Source organism: Furipterus horrens, unplaced genomic scaffold (genome assembly GCF_987537825.1).
Source record: "Furipterus horrens unplaced genomic scaffold, mFurHor1.1.pri manual_scaffold_6, whole genome shotgun sequence".
In the NCBI taxonomy this organism is placed as follows: domain Eukaryota; kingdom Metazoa; phylum Chordata; class Mammalia; order Chiroptera; family Furipteridae; genus Furipterus; species Furipterus horrens.
The window spans coordinates 169,410,123-169,432,236 of NW_028327176.1; the positions used below are offsets into that span (position 1 = coordinate 169,410,123).

Here is a 22,114-nt window from a genome sequence, read left to right on the forward strand (position 1 = left end):
AGCCCTGGGACAGGAGAGAGCTTGACCAGCTGAGATGCATGATCTGGTTTCCTTTCTGTCTGTCTGGTTCTGTCTCTGACCTTGGCCCTCAGCACAGAACTCCTTGGGTTTACTAATGGCTTCATAAATCAGAGCACAGCGAGAAGGCTGGCCCTGACCAGCCCTGACCAGCCCTGACATGGCAAATGCAGGACTCCTCTCTTAGGAGCCATTTCAAGGGGATTTTTATTCGAAAGACCACATGCAATCAGGAATTGCAGGCTGAGCAGGCATGGAAACAATGCAAGGTATAAAATCTCTTTTGAAAAGTCCCAGTTGCTGTTAGAGTTTAGTACGTGTATGCGTGTTTGTGCAAATATATGTGCACTGTTCTTACTTTACAGCACGCTTGTTTCCTTGCAGGCATAGTCCTTCCACTAACCTTATTACCTACTTTCAATCTTCGAATGCTGCCCAGTAATGCCAACTCAGCTGCAAAGTCATCTGGAAAATTAATATCCAGGATGAGTGACACCAGCCTCTTGCCCAGATTAGCTTTGGCTTCCAATTTTCTTTCTTCCCATATCATATTAAATGATGAGAACATGAGCCAAGGAGGAACCACCCAGTGGACCCTTCTCTGAAGTTCATGATGCAAAGAGAAAAGTTACAAAAATGTGGTCACAGTAAGCTTCAGAATATTTCCCTAGAACAGAGACTATAAAACAACATACACTTAATTTAACAGACGTGTTTTGATTGTAACAATCTCTGAGAAGAATCTTAACCTCCATAACTTCCTTAAAAATAATCTCTTGGACTTCCAGCCAAGATGGAGGCCTAGACTGTCACATTCTGTCTCCCCCCACAACTAAGAAGGATTACAACTACCGCAAAACCAGAAATAACCAGACGTTCCAGAAAATAAAGCTACATGGAAGTCCAACGTATGAAGTTATAAAGAAGTGGTGCTTGTCCAGATGAGTAGAAGGGGTGAAGCTGGGGCAGAGAGGTCAAGCTCTGCTGGTGGCAGCAGCTGCAGTGATGGTAGTGGGACAGCGGTAAGCACAGACACCTGTATGTAAAAAGAGGCGAGAAACACCTGGGGAGCACCCCCAGTGGCAGACCAGACCTGTCAGCTCTTGATTCCAACTCCTGGGAAGCCAGACCCCCATTGCCTCAGACTGTGAAGGCTGGATGGGGTGGGGATAGGGGAAGAAGGTCCCGGTCTCTCAGCAGAGAGCGAACGGCAGGAATCCATCTTGGACCCCCGCCCCCACACAAAATGCCACAGTGTGGTGAAAAGGTTCACCAGGTAGTGACGAGTACATGGGGCTCCACCCCCTACAGCATAGGAGGTGTGACAGCCCCACCCAGGAAGCAAAGGTAAACACAAAACTGTCAGGATGGCAGAGATCATGATAGAGATCCCAGTGTCACAGCTGACCAGACTGCAAATATCTAATCTAACGAAGCAGCAGATAGGAAATTTTTTTTTGAGGCACAGTTCAGAGCTTTGCTTTTAAGATGCTTACAGACCTGATAGCAGATCTTAAACAAGATGAGGAAGCAATGAAGGCTAGTCCTGCTGAAATGAACGAAAACACATACAAAACCAGTGGTGAGGGAAAGAAAACCAGGGATCAAATAAAAAAATTGGAACATAGGGAAGGAACAAGCAGTCAACCAGTGAAGAAAGAGGAAACAAAAAGTGAGGAAAATGAGGAGAGGCTCAGAAACCTATGGGACAGCTATAAGTGGGCCAACACCTGAATCATAGGGTTGCTAGAAGGTAAAGAAGAACTAGAAATTGAAATATTTGGTGAAAAAATAATGAAGCAGAACTTCCCTAATTTGGGAAAGGAAATAGACTTACAGGTCCAGGAAGCACAGAGAGTTCCCAAAAAACTGGACCCAGGGAGGACCAAGACACATTATAATCAAAATGTCAAAAATTAAGGATAAAGAAAGAATCTTAAAAGCAGCAAGAGAGAAGAAGAGAATTATGTACAAAGGGGTCCCAATAAGACTATCAGCTGATTTCTCAAAAGAAACTCTAGAAGCAAGAAGGGACTGGCAAAAAATATTTAAAGTAATGCAAAGCAAAAACCTACAACCACAATTACTCTATCCAGTGAAGCCGTCATTCAAAATAGAAGGGCAGAGAAAGTGCTTCCAGGACAAAGTAAACCTGAAGGAGTTCATCAGATCCAAACCACTGTTATATGAAATGTTAAAGGGACTTGTTTAGGAGAAAGAGGATCAAAACTATGAACATTAAAATTAAAACTATATCACAACAACCAACAACAGAAGCTAGGGAATCAAAACAAAGGCAAATTTAAGTAAGCAACGAGAGTGGGAAAAGAATTATAGGTATGGGGAACATATTGGGGGGGAGGTCAGCAGGGAGGGGAAAGGGGGAAAGGGAGGGAGATGGTATAGGAATTAAGAAGCATAGTAGGAGAGAGTGGGGTAGACAAGAAGATGTTGAGAAGAACTATATGCACAACCAATGGGCATGGACTAAGGGCAGGAGAACAACAGGAGGGTCACTGGGTGGAGGGGAACAAAGGGAAAAGAAATTGGGACAACTGTAACAGCATAATCAATGAAGCATATTAAAAAAAATCTCTTAAAAATAAGAGATTGACCTTAACCCATGGCATTTTCCTGGTGCCACGGAGAGTGAAAGTTTGTGACTGCCAGTTGACTGGGTATTATAAGGAGTAAAATACACTCAGCTCACAGAGGAGCGTGTGCTGTTTCCATCAGTCAGTCTGACAGGGAAAGGATAGAAATAGGAGCGCCTCTGGGGTCAGCAAGACTTGACATAGATGCTCTCTCTGCCATTTCTGAGCTCTAGGAATAAGCTATTTATTCTTGTAGCCTCAGGGTCTGCTCTATAACCCAGGGCCAACAGTCCTTATCTGATTAAATAAAATAATGTATCTCAAATGCCTAACACATAGATAGGTTTTCAACAAATGTTAACTCTTTAACCTTTCCTTCCTTTCTGAGATATTTTGAGTTTTGAGTATGAATGTATATATTTAAATAGGGAAGAAACTTTCTTATAACTAAAATACCATTTGATATACTTCTTTTACTCATAAATGAAGGAATTATCTGAAAGACTGTTCATGGCAAGAATTCCAACAATATTGAGAAGTCTTTTCTGTTAATATTGTTTAGGTATTCAGAAATATCCATTTTTTCTAATGGTGTCTGAAGAGACACAACCCAGAGAGTTAGGAGTCATAGATTTTAGGTCCATTTATCCTTTTAATTAATCATGAGACCTACACTAGCAAATTAAGCTTTGCTTCCTCCTTCATCTGATTAATTGGCTTTATAACGTCTACCTTAGCCCAACTCTTGGTCCTAGTAAATAAGAATTTAGATACAGTCATTGGATGTGTTTGAAATGCAAATAGATTGTATTTGCATTCAAAGATAATAGCGCTATATACTATGTCCTCTATAAGCTGTTTTATTTTTGGTTCACTTTTATAATTCTTCTTATTGTTTTAAACTTTAGGGGTCAGTAAATATGAGTGGTGCATTAAAAATTATGTGACTTGATATGTGATGCTTTAGGCAATATATTTACTATCACCTATTATATACCAAGTGCTGTAATAGTCATGACTTTCTCCTTCAAGGTAGGTATTAGTATTATTTTTATATTTCAGAGAATGAAAAGTGACTATGGGAGAGATAAAATTATTTGCCCAACGTGAATAGTGAATAGTAAGAGATCACAGGATTCAAACCCTGGTGTTTCTCATTCCAAAGTCCAGTTCTTCACATAGCTATGCTACAAGATAAAGAAAATTCCTTTCTTCTTCCTGATGCTTGTCAGGTTTAAACAAAAGAGCTTCAAGCTCTTCCATTGTAAACCCAAAGCCCCCAAACACACACACACACACACACACACACACACACCATTCTCTTTTGAAAAAAAAACAAGCAAACAAGGGAACAAATATTCTCGTTTCCTGAATTAAGTAGGGCAATAACATTTGTGGGGTTATTTCTCTCTGACTAGGTTTGCAAACTTCATAAAAGCAGAGATCACATTGCTTTTTGCTCATCACTGTTTCTCTTACACTATGAATGTGTGGACTTAGCAATTTGAAGCACAACCTTTGGGCAAATGAGGAAGGAAAAAGACCTCTCCAACAACATCTGCAGCTTTTCATCCTGTGTTAAATAACAGCTGGTTTATAAGACAAACACCTAAGTTGCACTCATGACAAAGATAGGTATTCAGGGTGAAGCATTACACACAAAATATGGGTTTGTCATAATTTATAAACATAAAATTCAGTGGTAAATATTTACCATCTGAAACAAGAAGATATATACAAATTGCAAACATTATTGTACCACTGGGTGGCGCTGCAGACTGAGGTTGATGTAAAGTCACAAACTTAAAGGGTGCCAGGCAATGCAAGTTGGGACACTAATTCCTTATATGTAAAAGCTTCTTCTTTCATTTGATTCTCACAACTGCTCTATGAGGAATGTAGAGTATGTATAACTTTTCCTTAAACACAGACCTTACACACCATTAAACATAAGAAATTGCCCCTCAGAAGATTTCTAACAAATAGTAATGGAGTTATGAAATAGACCATTCACATTAAAGCTGACTGTTCCAAAGTTATTTACTGGTGACCTTGGTGCCTCCCTCCAGTTTCGAGTGTCTGTCTCATTAAAAGTCAGTCTCTATGGAAGGGTGACTAAAATAGCTGGCCTAGCCATTCCTCCTGGCAGCTCTTCTGCTCACTGCGCAGTAACTGTGCCCTGATGCTCAAAGGAGGCCATGCAAAGAGAAAGTCTCTGTAGTCAGCAGCAGTGGGCTCAAGTCTGACTCTTCCACTTACTCCATGGGCATCTGTCTATTCATTTAAATTTTTCAGAGCCTATAATTTAACATATGTAAAGGGAATAGAAAAAATTTACCCCATTTGTCTTACCTGTCTGGTAAGAGAAAATGAGTTAACGTTAGGTAGTGTGAAATATTCTGTGAATGTAGGTTATTATTTTCTCTGGACACTTGCTCTGTCACGTTTTTATTTATTTATTTTATCATGAGCATGTTATCTATTTATAAATAAAACATTCTTTCTTTTTCTATGATTATTTAATCTTCTATTCATTATATTTTAAAAAGAGTTGTCAAATATGTGTTTGATTTGAAAAATTATATTTTCCATGAATTTAGCCCAAATTGTCCATTATTATTATGTAGCATGTAATTTACTTCCAGTATGAGATCATTTCTGTGTCTCTTTTTATGATCTTTTAGAGAAAAGTATAATCATTATTTTCAATTTAGATCCCAAACTGTCTTTAGTTGAAGTTTAATTTATTCAATTAAACAAACTTTAATTTAATTAGTTACGACCAACACAAATAGATCTGTGCTATGGTTTCCCAGCAACACTGCAACACACTTGGAATCAAATTGGTTAAGTCTGGTTAGGCACAGCAATGACTTTGGCCTCTGGAATGGTAATTTAAGAATCTATGACGTGACAAATTGCACAACCTAGAAAAATAGATAAATTCCTAGAAAAATACAATTCTTTAAGACTGAGTCAGAAAAAAGAAACACAGAAGTGATGAATTGATCAGATAGACGAGGCCGGGCTTGTCCTGGGCCGCTGATTATCGAGGCGATTCTTATCTGAAAAAAAAAAAAAAAGAAAAAAACAGAAAATCTGAACACAGATTAATTTTATCAAACATTTAAGGTAGAATTAATACCTATTCTCAAACTATTCCAAAGAATTGAAGAAGAAAGAATGCTTCCAAACTCATGCTATGAGGCCAGCATTACCTTGACACATATACCTGGTGAACATAGATGCAAAAATTCTCAAAAAGTACTAGCAAACCAAACTCAACGATATATTAAAAGGATCAGACACCATGATCAAGTGGGACTTATTCCAGAAATCCAAGGGTGGTTTAATATCCACAAATTATTCAGCATACTATACCATATCAAAACAAAAAATAAAAATCATATGATCATTTTAATAGATGCCAAGAAGGTATTTGATAATATACCACATTCCTTTATGGTAAAAAACTTTCAACAAGATGGAAACAGAAAGTATATATTTCAACATAATAAAGATTATATATATATATATATATATATATATATATATATATATATATATATAACAAAACCACAGCTAACATGGCACTCAATGGTGAAAAGCTAAACACTCTTCCCCTAAGATCAGGAACAAGAAAAAATGCCCACTCTCATCACCTTTATTCAACAATGTATTGAAGTTCTAACCACAGCAATAATAAAAGAAAAACAAACAAAAAAGACATTCAAATTGGAAAGAAAGAAGTAAACTGTCATTATTTGCAGATGACATGACACTATATGTGAAAACCTTAAAGACTCCATGAAAAATTATTAGAATTAATATATATGAATTCAATGAAGTTGCAGAATACAAAATTAATATATAGAAATCAGTGATGTCTCCATACACTTGTAATGAATTATCAGAAAGAGAAATTAAGAAAGTAATCCCATTTACAATTGCAAACAAAATAGAATACCTAAGAATATATACTTAACCAAAGAGACAGAAGATCTGTCCTCTGAAAACTATAAAACATTAATAAAAGAAATTGAAGGTGACACAAATAAATGGAAGAATATATCATGCTCATAGGTTGAAAGAATTAATATCAGTAAAATGTCCATACTTTATAAAGTGATCTACAGATTCAATGCAATATCTATTTAAAAAAATGACATTTTATCCACAAAACTAGAACAAATAATCCTAAAATTTATATGAAACCACAAAAGGCTTCAAATAGCCAAAGCAATCTTGAGAAAAAAGAACAAAACTGGAAGTATCATAGTCCCTGATTTCAACTATACTACAAAGTTATAATAATCAAAACACTATGTTACTGATACAAAAACACACATAATAAATGAAACAGAATATAAAACCCAGAAATCAACACAAGCTTATATGGTCAAAGGAGGCAAGAATATGCAACGTGAAAGAGACAGTCTCTTCAATAAATGGTGTTGGAAGTATTGGACAGACACTTGCAAAAAATATAAAGGTGAATGACTTTTTTTACATCATATACAAAAAAACTAAAAATGGATTAAATACTAAAATGTTAAACTTGAAACCATAAAACTCCTACTAGAAAACATAGGCAGCAAACCCTTTGACATTGCTCTTAGCAATATTTTTCTGAAATATCTCCTCAGGCAAAGTAAAGAGAAGCAAAATAAACAAATGGGACTACATAAAACTAAAGAACTTTTGCATAGCAAAGGAAATCATCAACAAAACAAAAAGACAGCTTACTGAATAAAAGAAGATAATCACAAATAATATTTCTGATAAGAAGTTAATATCCAAAATATATAAAGAACTCATAAAACACAACAACAACAACAAAAAAAAATCCAATTTAAAAATGGGCAGAGGACCTGAATAGACATTTCTCCAAAGAAGACATACAGAGGGCCAAAAGACTTATGAAAAGATGCCCAACATGACTAATCATTAGGGAAATGCAAGTCAAAACCACAATGAGATATCACCACACACCATTCAGAATGGCTATTATTAAAGACAACAAGTAAGTATTGGTCAGGATGTGAAGAACAAGGAACACTCATGTGCTGTTCGTGGGACTGTAAATTGGTACAGACACTATGGAAAACAGTATAGGGAGTCCTCAAAAAATTAAAAATAGAACTACTATGCAATTCAGCAATTTCACTTTTGGATATTTATCTGAAGGAAGCAAAAACACTAATTTAAAAAGATATATGCACCCTTATGTTTAATGAAGCATTATTCACAATAACCAAGATATGGAAGAAACCTAGGTGTCCATCATATATATATACCCATGCACACACATACATGTATATACACAATGGAATATTACTCAGCCATAAAAAGCAATCAAATCTTGCTATTTGTGACAACATGGATGGACCTAGAGGGTGTTTTGTCAAGTAAAATAAGCCAGACAGAGAAAGACAAATACTGTATGGTTTCACTTATATGTGGAACCTAAAATCCAAAAAGAAATGGTCAAATAAAACAAAATAGAAACAGACTCATAGATACAGAGAACAAACTGATTGTTGCTAGAGGGGAGGGCAGTAGGAGGATGGGTGCAAAAAGGTGAAGGGAAACAAGAGGTAGACTCCTGTATAGTTATTTTAAAAGACCCGATAAATCATATGGATGTAAAGTGCAGCACAGGAAAAATTTTTACTATTACTGTAATAACTCTATTGTGACAGATGGTTTTTACACTTATTGTGGTGATCACATTTTAAAGAATATAAATGTCAAATTACTATGTTGTGCACATGAAACTAATGTAATATTGTATTTCAACTATATTTTAATTTTTTAAAAGAAGTGTATGGCTATCTAAAGTGTCAAAGATTGAGCAGAACTGTGTTTAAATCATCTGGGTATCTGAACAAATTGTCAGCCACTTATCTGTTTTATGCATGTATATGTAAAGTGACACTATATCTTTATGCTTATGACCCTTGGTCTACTCAAGAAGTGATTGTCTCATGCATATTTTTTGTGAACAGTCTGTACCTTGCATATTGTTGTATCAGTATCAGAATGATCATCATCACAATCATCATCACAATCATCATCACGCCTGCTATAATATTCTAGGTGGAGCACAGGACAGGCAACACAGAAAAGAGGAAATCAAATACCCTGCCCATCAGAATTCATTGTTCCCAAGATCTCCAAATATACAAACATATCTGTCTGAACACAATGTCATAAGTAAACATCAAGGATCACTCTTATTCTTGTTGTTAAAATCCTCACAGAAAAACGGGGAGAGCAGAGAAAACATATAAATTAAACAAGTTCTTACATAGCAAGCATGGAGTGTCCAAAGCAGACCAGGAGAGATCACATGTAAGCCACAAGTAAAGTCGAAGCAATAGTAATTTAATTGTGGGTTTTGAGGATTGGTCAACAACTTTCATGCCATATGAGAAAAAACATTTAAATAATTTAATTGGGCTTAATTTAGAGGAGGGTGTTTTTCTTAATAAAAATATTGTTCTGATTAACACCATCTTAAATTTAACATAATTATGCTCCTGTTTCAAGGCTCAGGCGTAGGAATTTAGGGGCTTTTTGATGGATAAGTGAGAAATTTCTTAACAGGATGGGGTGAAGATCGACTACGGTGTGTAACATCTTGCTTTGCCAACTGCATTGATTGATTATTGACAGACTGTTTCATTATACCCTGGGAATGTTGAAGAAACTGGTGGGTGGTCTTTGTCCTGTTATTGCAGCTGTGGCAACCACTTCACTAAGTTGAGTCAGTTACGTTAAAGAAATAAACTACATAACTGTGCCTTGGTTTTTTGATTCCTCTTTCTTCTCCACTCCATTCCCAATAACTCACTCAGCCCTGTTGATTTGGGGCCTTGGAACTTTCTCTTCTCTGTCCTTTTCTCACCTACCACCACTAAGTGATTTTCAGAAGTCTCCCAAGTTGCTTCCTCTCCCACACTTTTTCTTTTTTTAACTCCAAAGTTCTCCTCACAGTCACAACTCTTGACAAAAGTTACCAAACACTCTTTTTGTGTGTTTTTATTTTTTATTTTCAGAACACTCCTTTCACTCACTTCATTTTCCTCATGGGAAATCTCCCAATGCTTCCTTTTGCTACCTTATGACATCTAAACTTATCATGAGACTTTCAAAAACACCATTGACAAGGCCTATTGCCTTATTCAAAATGATTGCTCACTGCTTTTTAATATCCTTTTCTTCTATAATATAGTAAAAAAGAAGGAAAAATTGAAAAAGACAATGACTGGAAAAAGAAATAAATGAGCACTCTTTGAATTCCAATTCCTTCTGACCCTGACTCATGGATAACAGAAAAGATGGGCACTGGCTGCAATTTTCTCCTGAAAAACTGCCCGAAGCTAAAAAGGTGATCAGTAGAGCTGGGATTCTGACCTAGGTCTGTCTGAGATTCTTCTTTTTCCCATATCCTGTCTATTGGTTTTATGTAAGCTGCCCCCTCACTTCCTCACCACTCCCAGCCAACACTTTGAATACTCTTCCTTTTGCCTCACTTTCAAGATCCAGTTCCAAGGACATAAATTCCTAGAAGGAGACCCTCCAGATCTTCCTAAGCGTCTCTATCTTAAACTACTTGAAAATTTAGCTCCTTTGGCTGACGCTCTCCAAATTGAGTAATGTGTCCCTCCTTTGTGTTTCCATAACACCCTGTTTTTACCATTGTACATATTTTTAAAACAATTTTATATTGGCATATAACAAATACATATCACAAGTCTACAGCTTGATGAGATATTAAAGAGAAAAACCACTCTCTGAAACCTCCAACCAGATCGAGAATTTACCATCACTCAGAAGACCATGCCCCTCAGGTGTCCTCTCGATCATTACCTCTGCCCTTCCTCCCTTTCCCAAAGGGTATCATATCCAGACTTCTATAGAGATGCATTTTATTTGCCTGCTTTCAAATTTTATATAAAACAAATCATACAGTGTGGTTTCTATTTTGTGTGTGTGTGTGTGAAATTTAGTCCCTGCTGTTGATGTAGCAATTATGCATTTATTTTTATTGCATTCCATTTTATAAAATCACACTAATTCATTCATTTTACTGTTGATGGACATTTTAATTTGTTCACATTTTGGGGCTAATATGAGTAGTACTACAATGAACATTATTGGGATTTTTTGTTTTTATTGAATATATGTATATCCTTTTAGGTGTAAACCATGGAGTGGAAATACTGGATAATGAAGTTATATATGTTCATTTTTAGTAGGTAGTGCCAAACAGTTTTCCAAAATATTTGTACTAATTTACACTCCTGCTGCAGTGTATATTTCCAGCTGCTCATCTTCATCAACTGATAGAGTCTACATTATATGCACGTTCTCTCTCTCTCTCTCTCTCTTGGTCCCTAGCATGACTCCTAGTGGGTATCTTAGAAGTCTGGTGTAACACTAAGTGAATGGCTAACAACGGTTTGCTTCTATATTCTGTTGTCACCTGTTAGGAAAAATAGCATAATGGTTACAAGCACAGTCTTTGGGGCCAGAGTGTCATGATTTGACTTCCAATATCACCACCACTAACCAGCAAATCACCTTTCTGTGCTACTTCCTTCACTTTTGACATCACTGGGCTGTTCTGAAGATTAAATAAATTGAGTATAAAATACTCAGAACGATGTCTGGCATATGGTAAGAGCTCAATGGTATTAGCTATTACTGTTGTCTAAGCCTCAGGGTCTGAATCCCATTAGACTCCCTAGAAATAGAACTGGTTAGTAAGAATCTTTGGCATCCTTCTGTGAAGCCTGTTCTCATCAGCTGGCCCCACAGAGAGCCCTGGACTTCGGAAGTCCTCTTTACCCCTCATTCATCACGTGCCACATTCCATGGGTAGTTTATGTCTCCCCAGGTAGATGCCAGATCTTCTGAGCACAGTGTTTGACTTACTCTTCATGGTAGCAGTGGTTCCAGAGTTTTATTTTACCTTGTGGGGATCTTAGCGCAATCATTTCCCCCTCCCGCATATTTGAGCAGAACCGCAGCTTCAGAGCCAAGAAGAGAATTTGTCCCCTTTTGCAATCACCATGCTCGAATGTAGTTTCAAATGCTTGAGAGAATGTGAACCACTCCTCTAGACAGAAGCTACTTCTGTGCGAATGCTATTTGACATCACTTGAATCATTTGACATCAGAGCTTAGTAAATATTTGCCCTTTTTTATTGATCCCTTGTCCTTTCTTGACTTCCCTGTTCTTGCCTTGTTCCCGTTCCGCCCACTTGTTTGATCTAATCTCCTCCCATTTGGGATTCCTCTGGCTCCTTTCAGTTCTCAAACAATGCGAATCAGATTTATATAACGATTGACTGTAACCTCGTAAACCAAATTCCTACCTTTAAAAAAATCAATAAGCTTTGTAATCCATGACTGGACCCTCTGAGTTATTTATAATCAGATTATAGACTCCCAGCCTGCAAGAACTGTGTTCAACTAAAAATGTGATTTAAGCTCTTTTTGTTCAAGGAAGAATTCATAACTGTTAATTATAATGAGAATGAGGGGGAGATATGCAAATAATCCCCTGGTCAAAGCTAGTGTCAGTGATCACTGGGAAAGTGCAGGCTTTAGATTCTCTGCCATTGTAAACTGATTTTGGCATTTAGGGTTCTTAGGGGAGTAGCATCTAGAATACTGACTTTGACTGGAAGCCACCTTCTGTAAGAAATCAGTCACTTTGATTCCATTCCTTTAGTGGATTATGAGGGACTAGGACTAAATAATCTCCAAACACCTGTTCAACACTGAGAAGCCTTGGGCGTGGGAGTGGGAGTGGGACTGAGATAAGAGGGCCACAATAAAAGGAAAAAAGATGACAATTTTCCCTGGGGAAATCCCTCTGCAAACTAAGAAGGGCAGAGGGAAAGCAGTTGACTTAGAGGTTAATGCAGCAGCAGGATCAGTTGTTAGGGACTCCCTGTTTGCTAGGAATTTGTGTGAAAGGCCTAGAAAAGTATATGTCCAGATAGTTCGGGTGCAAGAGGTTGATCTCCTATCATGCTACCTTCCCCTTTTCCACAGTAATTATTGCAGTGGGATGAGTTCTAGGAACAGCCTCTGCACGCTTGACCCAGAAGTGCGCTGGGTCCATGCAGTGCTGTGGGCACACCAGCTCAAGAGGCTTCTGGTCCAAGCCAGGAGTGGGCTGCTTTTGGGGGATCCTTCTCTTAGCTAGCCCTGGACTTGGTTCAGCTCTGTGAATTCTCACGCTAGAAGTCCTGCCAGCTCAACTTTTGCGGAACATCTCCATTTATGACAAACATCCTCACCACTTTTGGTGGCATTCTCCTACTCTTGTGGACTATGACCTTGATTTCGATTTCAATTAGCTGCTTAACTGATAAAGCCTGCCTTTTTTATCAGGTTCTGTAAGGGCAGAGATTTGTCTTCTTTGCTCACTGCTATAGCACCAGCATTCAGAACAGAGCCTGGCCCAGAGTAGGCACTCAAATATTTGTTGAAAGAATAAACTGTTACTGCAGACAAGCTACATGTCTGAACAAACAGCAGTCTACGTCATAGGACAGGCAATAAACATAGGGAACATTATGTCTTGGCTGTCCTTGTGAGACCTGTAAATTGAAAAGGATTTGTTTGGATGGATTTATGAATAAACTGGCCTCATAAAAAGGCTGCTAAGAGGGCCTGGAATATAAATTGGATTAAAGACCACCCTCTACTCCCCTGGAGTCAGAAGTTGCTGTCATTGGAAACAATCACTCAGCAGCATTTTCCCGGTTTTAGGTTTTAAAATGACCCATTATTGCCCCCGGAACCAAAATATACAAAAGAACACACATGACACAATTTATATAAGTATTTTTTCAAGGTTTTATTGCAAACCAAAATTGGTTTATCACACACAAAAACATTGTGTGGTGGGGAGGGGGGAAGAACTGTACATATTATAACCATGTTAATTACAGTACATTAAAATGGTGGTTTACATTACAAATAAGCCTGTAAGTTTAAATATACTAGTGTTATAACCCAATGTACAGACTTTCTTTATACAATACATACAATTATCAGGAATGCCAAAAAAAAAAAAAAAAAAAGCAACAACCCATAAATAATGCCCATTTTACAGGTGACGTTTTAAACAATGAAAACACCAGGCTTGACTGACAACTGGGGCATTGGTCCATAAAAACCCTTTCTAAAAATAGAAATATTTGTAGCAGCAATGCTTTCTTTAAGCATCTGGATACAAGTCATTGCAAGACCATTTCAATAAATTTTAGTTAACTATATCTTACAAAAAAAAAATAACAGTCTACACATAAATTTATCTTCCAAATATGGAAGAAACGAACAATGTCCCACATTGTAGTGTCCTGCAAGTGTCACATTGATGCTCCTTACAAAATCCCTCTGTGATCAGGCATACCCCGCTCAGACCACTGTTTGCACAGTAATCCACAGGAAGAATAAAGAACTGAAACACTGCAATAGGAAAAGCTTTGGAGCTAACACGATCTCATCAGAAAAGGCACATTTCATTAGATTCGTCATCATGGCCCCGACAGACCTCCAGGAAATCCTCCTCAGAGCAGCGTCCTGCCCCCTGGTCAGACCGCTGCGTCGGTCTAAGGCGCACTCTAACGCGCATTTCAGAGATAGCACCATGTTGGAAGGAGGAATAAAAATGAAAACTTCATGAGCTCATTGAGAGGAGGATGTGCTCTTCGAAAAGCTTCCAGCAAACAGTGTGCAATAAGATTGCCAAGAGATGCAGGCTCCCGGAGATGTGCAAATTCTCTTTAAGATGTCCCGTCAGCTGGCAGCCCTGCCAAAAGTCTAACTAAAACATGTTCAAACACACATAACATCCTTCAGAACCAACCCTCAGACTGTTCAGAGGAAAGAGTCCACGGGAGGTGCATAGGAAAAGCCTAGGAAGGCCTCGGCGGCTTCCTTGACGCTGGCTGTGAGGAGGATGCTGTCGGGAGACCTGCCGATGGAGCTGGGGACCGGCTCTTCAGTGAACTCGGGGTCAAAGTGCCTCAGGTCGCTTGGTCCACTCTAGAACAGAACGAGAAACCATATTCAATGTTAAGAATTCACATTGGATACAGAGCTGGGAAATTCTCATTTGGGCTTAAAATTCTGGGCACAATATGGACGCTCCCATAATAATCATCCATTTCAAGCGCAAAACCCAGAGGCCACAGTGAGTTTAAATGATGAGGATAATGTTCCCTTTTAGTCTTTGGGGACTTTAATTGATAAATGTGTTGAAAAAATATGTGAGCTTAGTTATATAGGACAAAAATTCTACTTTTTCTCTTGGTAAAATAATGGTCTCTGAATAAAATATCTGCCGATTCATTCCTGAGGGCCCTCCCCTTTCACCACCACCACCAAATGTGACTTAAAGAAATGGCTCTTGGGCCTCCCTATACTTAGAAGAAAGATACTCACCACATTTGGGTTAAAAGGAGGAGTAATCTTCTTATTAATGAGATCATCCCAGTTAATTACGGAGAAGAAGACATGATTCTTAATCTCCATCTGTTAAGAAACACAGGGTTCATTTAGATAGGCAGGACTTCAGAAGGGCAGTGAAGTCTGGTGCTCCTCCCAAACCAGCTTGAGGAAAGAAAAACGTCACTCACAAAGTCATCCTGGGCACCCATCCTCTTTGTCCTGTCTTTCTGCAGGAGGCCCTCCAGGAGGTGTCGTGCAGAATTAGTGATGTTTGGCTTCAACTGGAGGGGCTTGTTCAGAATGTTGTCGTACATCTCAGCTGTGTTTCGGCTATAAAAAGGAGGCTGGAAGAAAGGAGAAAATGACTTAGCATTTAACTGGAAGTTTTGTACAGCACACATTACCAATACAAAAAAGATTTACACCGCAATAGATTTAAAGTTGGGTTTGACGCTGTTTTTCCCTTGATAGGTTGTCTTTGCCTTGGATTTTCAAGTGTCTATTTTGCAACTTGTATCGGGGGAGATGCTAATAAAGCCATGCTTTTCACTCTCACATAGGTTAAGTGTGGTCAAATCTAGTAAAATGTAAACTTACCGAAGAAAATTCTGTTAGGTAGTTCACCCTAAACCACTTATAAAATAACCAATATGCCTCTCTTATCAGTACTAGGTAAGCTCCCTGATAAAGGGAAAGCCACAATGACCAGGTCTCTGCACTGGGGACCGTGTGCCCTGAAGAGTCTGGATTTTAATAAGCCTGCATTCTAGGGAGCAGTATCAAATTGGGGCAATATCCCAGGATTCTCAATGTGCTACTCACCAGGCCATAGAGCATCTCATATAAGACGGCCCCCAGGCACCACCAGTCCACAGTCCTGTCATAAGGCTGCTTATGAAGCACTTCGGGTGCGAGATACTGAAAGGGAGACCAGGAGAACAGAGTTTAGAACTGATGAAACAAGGCAATCCCAAAGCCAGACATGCACTTGGAAAGAGCTAAGACACCCTGGATCCCTTTTGGAGAATATATTTCTTTAGATGACTTCCTGATATACAACTACCGGACTTTGAGGCTGACTGGCCACCCAATAGCATCTTTCCTGAAGACTTAGAAATCTTTTATAACATGCTAGTTTTAATTAAAGCAACATGAGGCCTTGGGATATTTCATGCTGTGTCAAATAGCAAACGTATTTTACTTGCACTGATTTGGACTAAGAAATCTCGAGAACAGTTGACTCTTTCGGTAGTTAAAAGCATTATTGCATTTATCTCTCCAGGAAGAGAGGGGGTAGACCAGACATCAAATCGAGCATGCTCCTACCTCAGGTGTGCCACAGAAGGTGGATGTCGTGCCGTTGGGTTCGATGTTCTCCTTACAGAGCCCGAAATCAGTAAGCACAATGTGTCCTTGGGAATCTAGCAGAATATTCTCTGGTTTTAAGTCTCTGTAGAACAATGAACAGAAAAGTAGTTAATTTCACTTCATAAGAAATCCTCTGTAAAGAGATTTGCTAGGGGTATTAGAAGCTTTTTACATTCAAGGCAGTTGTATCAGGAATAAAAAAGGGAGTCCTTGTTCTGCTAATCTATTCTGGATTAGGTCCAATCCTCGTTGGCTAGTTCCCTAGTGGCATGGAGTGAAGGCAGCTCACATGCTGGGGGATCTGGTTTTAGGTGACCAAGTTATGCCTAAAAACACATTATTTTAAGGCCCCGTAAAAGGCTAGGGCTGCTGTGTCTCCTTTATACCCAAGAGGGCTGACTTTAAGACTCTTCAGCTCACCTATAAACAATGTTCAGAGAGTGCAGGTAACCCAAGGCACTGGCTATTTCAGCAGCATAGAAACGGGCCCTCGGTTCCAGGAAGCAGCGCTCCCTCTGGAGATGGTAGAACAACTGCAGGAGACAGAATAAAGTTAGTCTGCATTGCCAAAGCCTGATAACAATGCATTTAATTAGTCTTGACATACACAGCTAAAGGGAACAATTGCAGGAAGTGGCCCTAAATAGTCTATTAACTATTTGAAACCTGGCAGGTTAAAGGAAATTCTAATTCTGGTAACTTCCCTCCCCCCAATTATCTTTTATTAAAGACTCTGCACAGACACCCTAGCTCATCTTCCTTCTGCTCACCTCTCCACCGTTAATGTAGTCCAGGACAAAGTACAGTTTGTCAGCAGTCTGGAAAGAGAAGTGGAGGCCCACCAGGAAAGGGTGTTTCACATTCTTCAGTAGAACATTCCGCTCTGACATAATATGCTTTTCCTAGGAAAGGGACAATTCAGATTTAGTGGCAAATTTCAACATGGCACTGAAGTTTCTAGGTCAAACTATTCAATGAAAGTCAATTTCTGACCCTAACCCATCAAGCATATCTCATACCTCCTTCTTTTTCAGGATCGCTTTCTTCTGTAAAACTTTGACTGCATAGAATGCTTCTTCTGCTTTGTGTCTTGCTAGAAGAACCTAAAATTTCAATTAATAAGTCATTTTGTTATCTGCATCCAGGGAGAATGTAAAATAAGTGCATGGAAGACTATAGATAATGAGGTCTTCAGATTTGAAATTACCTTTCCAAAACTGCCCTTCCCGATCACTTTCAAGAAGTGGAAGTCAGATGGTTTAGCATGAGGATTGGATGACGGGCCAAGGTTGATTTGCTGAGAAGGACTTGGCTGGAAAATAAAATGTTTTCTTTTAATATCTTGATTTCAAAGGAAGACATGGGTAATAAAGTATAGGCATCGCCAAAGATGTTACATCTACAAATGACTGAGGCAAGTCACCATACAACTAAAAGTATTCAAAACTACTTTTCATCCATACATGTTAATATTTCAAATTAGAGTATGAAAATTGTACAGGATGTTATTGTAAGCAGGTAAGACTTCCATGAACTATGCCTTTTAAAATACTCCGCTGACTCAATAGTTATGTGCTGTGTCCCTTGTTACGCTTGAACTAAAGAGGCATTCCTGCCTTGATACTAATTTCTAGAAATGCCATTTGAATTCATCAATATAGGAATACTGACTCATTTACAAGGTTCCTGCACAGATGCATGACAAATAGAGAATACTTACTGGAGGAGAAGGGTTGGCATTCATAAGCTCAGGCTCCTGAGGTTGGGAGATTTTCAAAATGGACTGAACTTCAGGGCTGCAAAGAAAGGAACAGTTTAGAACCTCCTGACTCGCCACAAGGGGGCACACACACACAAATAGTGAGTTTCTGGCTCATCACTTTCCGGAGAATTCAGTGTTTAAACTAAAAACACCCAAATAAATTACTCAGTTAAAGAAAACAGCCAAAGAAAATAATAAACCCAGTTAAGTAAAGAGATGAGGGTTGTTCTTCACGGCAGCAGGGATGAATCAGGCAAACATGAAAATTTAATCTTAACTGCTTTAGAACAACCGAAATCCTAAAATTATTTTAATTTTTTAAGTGCTTTAAGTAAATTGGAACTTCAAAAAGGGATCCTCATCTCTGGGGAAGTGTCCGGCTTCCTGATAAACACACTGATGAGAATGTCTTTATCACTGGTGAATTGAAACTATACTAATTTATATTTCCCCAAATCTCCCCAACTTACTGTTTGCAGGCATAGGAGTTATTGGCAATCTTCTGAATAAAGTCGTTCAGGCCCATCCTCCTCTGTTTCATGAAAGCTGTGAATTAGAGAAGAAATAAACGTTAAGATGGCTTTGTAACATCCGACGACAGAGGCACTAATCCGATGCGAAATCTTCAAAAAATTTCCACTTGGTACATCCTAGAAGTCCAGTCTTACCCCTGCACTCACCGATTAGAATTGCTACCATTCCCCTCATTCTGGAGTAAGTGAGGGTGCCCCTGGAAGCCTCGGTTCTCACTGTCATTGCCACAAGGAGAGCGCAGAGACTGGACAAGCAGCCCTCAGTGACTGGAGACCGGCAGAACCGACTCTACTCTAGTTCGCTGCTGCCGCTCTTATAAACTCTGCGCGGCTGTGGGGGCGGGGCCCGAGCGACAATGTGGAAGTCCCGTTGCCAGGCCCCGCCCTGAGCCCCGCCCCCGCCGCCGCGAGGCTCGGCTGGAGGCTGGCGGCTGGCGGCTGGTGGTTCCGCCCGGGCTTGGGGGTGAGCCGGGGTCGCAGGCACGGGGCGCCGGGTGCGGGGACCGCCGGGGGAGGGACTGTCCCCGGCCGGTTATCAACTTCTTTCGCTCCAGGGCTTGAGGGAGGGAAACCGCAGGCGAAGGAGGGTGGGGAGGGAGGGAGATCCTGGGGTAATTTTCCACCCTTTTCATTTATTCGGCCCAGCGTGGAAATCGGAGTCCCCGATCCGAAGCGCTTTCCGCCCGGTGCCCGGTGACTTTGTGCCCGCTCTGGTTTCTCAAACTCTGATTTCGGATTCACTCCGGCCCAGGCGCCGACCCCGTCCCCAAATTTACACGGCAGCCTCGTCTGCCTTCGCCCGGCGGCCTCGCTCGGCCAGCCAGGGTTATCTCTCGGGCGCAGGGTGGCCCCGCCGGGGGAGGGCGGCCCCGTGCGCCCTTATCCTCGGGGTCAGCGTGGGGCCAGGGCGCGGGGCCAGGCTCCCCGCTCCCGCTTTCCCCATCCCCCGGCCTCATCCCCCCACTCCCGCCAACACCCGGCCCCGCTCGCCGGAGCTGAGCAGCTAGCGGGGGAGTGACACAGGTCCCCGCGTGCCGGCGGCGGCGGCGGCGCTTACCCAGTCCGGTCAGCAGGATGGACTCGCTCCTTTTCTGCGCCTCGGCCCTCTTTTTGTGGCGGGGCCGGAGCAGGGACTCTAGCCGGGCCCTGGCCAACGTGCCCTGCATCTCCCCCATGGAAAGCGGCGGCTGGGCGCGCAGCCGGCCAGGGCGACAAGAGAACACTGACGTTTCCTTGAAGGAGCCGCCGTGACTCAGGCCGGGCAAGATTTCCTGCCCCAGTCCCAAAACAAACAAATGGCCCTTGTGCACGGTCGAGCCGCTTCCGAAAAAGCCTTTTTTGTGCTTTTGGCCAAAGCCAAGCAAGGCTGAAAAATCCCAGAACTTGGAAGAGGAGGAAGGAAGGAAAGAAAGAGGGAAGGGGGAGGGAGAGGTCAGGAATGTGTAGGGGAGGGGGCGGAAATAAAATTCGTCTCTGCATTTCACTTTTTTTTTCTAAAGTAATCTCCGAGAACATTCTGTCCCTTCCGCAAGTTTTTTTTTTTCTTGCATTTTTAATCCCCGCCATGCCCAGAACACGCGAGGAAGTCGCAAGTAAGGGGAGCGGTGTCCCAGCGCAGGGGACAAACCTGGTGTAACCCCTGGGCGGCACGGGCAGCGCGGGCCCTGCACCCCGGGGAACCGTTCACTCCCCGGACCGGATTCTCTCTCCCGCTCTCCCACCTGAAAACTGCAAGGTCACATTACATTGTCTTAAAGTCCCTTAGTTTATCCTCTTCTTCTCTTCCCTTTCTCCGGCTCATTACAAGAGTTGGCCCAGGAGTCTTATTACAGTTTTACGACTTGTCTCTTTCTCTCAAGTCCCAGATAACTGTGAACCGTTAGCTCCTGAAAGATTAGCCTGGGTTCCAGAAAGCAGAGAGAAAGGGAAGCTCTGCAGAACAACGGCGAGGTGCCTTCCTGCAACCCCCACGCTGGGAGATACCTGGGACCTGCAGTCTGACCGCCAGCGCGAGGAGTCGCGCTTGAGTTGGCGCGATGCCGCCAGTACCGTCTCTGGTCCAGGAGCGAAGAGAAGGCTGCAAGTTACTAAAATTTGCAGGGCCCGGTACCAGGTGCTCGCTGGTGCTGTCTGCGGGGGCTGCCCTGCCATGACCCCTTGCTGCCAAGGGCCTTGCCGTTTTAGAGTTGCCTGTTGGATCTGACAGTCCAAAATACCAGCTGTCAAACCAAGAATAGCATCGAAGGGGGTTTTCTTTGGTCCTGGTCAGGGATTTGCTTTGCAGACACAACCACCTCATTTGCCCTAATATGATCTGTGGCCTCAACTGTTTCTCGGTTTGCTCAGTTACCGCAGCCCCACACTGGGAGAAGGGAACGCACATCCTTTCTCCTGGAGATTGGCTGAGAAATTTGGCTCACCATTCACTCTTAAAAAAGCATAGTATTGCCTGAAATCGATGCCCCAACCCTAAAGCAAGGTTTCGGAAACTCCAAATCACAGTCACTGGCCCTCTTCCGCTTCCTCTGGCATGGATTCTTCATATTGTGTGGTTTGTTATTGCCAGTGCCCTGCATACCACGTCAACTAGCCTAGCTCAGCTCAGCCCTGCGCCCACACCATTCCTCCCTGCTTTCAGATAGCAGATTTTGCAAAGACTGCTTAGAAACAGCAGCCTGCACAACGATGTCTACTTGCTTGCTTCTAAGAACATGAAATTAAGAAACCGTCCTTCAGATACCCTCCCCTAAGTCTCACCTGTGCCTTCCCCATAACCAGTAACCCCAAATCCTCTGAAGCATCTTTGTTTCATCTATTCTGTCCAAAGTAGAGTAATAAAAGCAAACGAACCTTTAAAAGGGAATTTTATAGCCTCCTCTTTCATTCTTCAGGTCGCCTAGGATGTGAAGGTCAGGGGTTACTTTGTGGAGGCTGGAGGTAGGTAGAGCTCAGTCAGGGCTCCAGTAGCCTCCTGCTATGTGCCCGATAAGGCTAGAGGCTGAGATGACTTAGGAGCATGAGGAGTCAGAGTGGCTGTCTCTGCTGTTATCAGCCCCACTTTATATAAAGGCAATTTACAAACCGGAAGGGAGCAAGCTTCAAAGTTCAACACCGGGCCATGTATTCCCTCTGTTGCAAGGAACAGCAACGTCACTTAGAAAATTACAGTCTTCAGCGTCCTGGGTTTATTACACCCTCAGCAAGACACATACAAAAAATGTGACTTGACTGATTATCAACACAAATCAGTCCAGAAAAGCAAAAACACATGCATAATATTCGTTTTCTCAAAGAAGCCCTGCAGCTCCAGCATGCATTCCAGGAAGAATTTAAGTGAGAGGACTGTAAGTGGAACAGAG

At 41.1% G+C, this 22,114-nt stretch overlaps 1 protein-coding gene and 1 non-coding gene across 4 annotated transcripts; one reads left to right on the forward strand and one right to left on the reverse strand.

Annotated features, from left to right (window-relative positions):
• The first annotated feature begins 5,602 nt into the window (after positions 1–5,602).
• On the forward strand, positions 5,603–5,680 carry LOC150007808 (small Cajal body-specific RNA 2). The gene has a single exon (XR_016512209.1).
• Positions 5,681–13,917: 8,237 nt separating this feature from the next.
• Positions 13,918–21,782, reverse strand: SGK1 (serum/glucocorticoid regulated kinase 1). Of its 3 annotated transcripts, none has more exons than XM_090279875.1 (12): positions 21,606–21,782; positions 18,693–18,768; positions 18,181–18,256; positions 17,668–17,772; positions 17,480–17,563; positions 17,231–17,362; positions 16,881–16,993; positions 16,419–16,542; positions 15,915–16,010; positions 15,281–15,436; positions 15,087–15,176; positions 13,918–14,687 (listed from the first exon to the last, which is right to left on the reverse strand). In XM_090279875.1, exons 1-12 carry the CDS (start codon positions 21,637–21,639, stop codon positions 14,520–14,522), a joined length of 1,254 nt encoding a protein of 417 aa, XP_090136001.1. In that variant the 5' UTR covers positions 21,640–21,782; the 3' UTR covers positions 13,918–14,519. The 3 variants fall into 3 exon arrangements, with proteins under 3 accessions (XP_090136001.1, XP_090135999.1, XP_090136000.1); XM_090279873.1 differs by lacking the exon at positions 21,606–21,782 and adding an exon at positions 19,813–20,003; XM_090279874.1 differs by lacking the exon at positions 21,606–21,782 and adding an exon at positions 18,903–19,059.
• Positions 21,783–22,114: the final 332 nt, after the last annotated feature.

Bases quoted from the DNA above. Each gene is read 5' to 3' on its own strand.
- SGK1 (XM_090279873.1), bottom strand. From the start codon at position 19,930: ATGGGGGAGATGCAGGGCACGTTGGCCAGGGCCCGGCTAGAGTCCCTG. The intron at 17,564-17,667 runs GTAATTTCAAAT...TTGAAATTTTAG, and splicing joins GGAAGGGCAGTTTTGGAAAG to GTTCTTCTAGCAAGACACAA. The intron at 17,363-17,479 runs GTATGAGATATG...TCCCTTTCCTAG, and splicing joins CGATCCTGAAAAAGAAGGAG to GAAAAGCATATTATGTCAGA.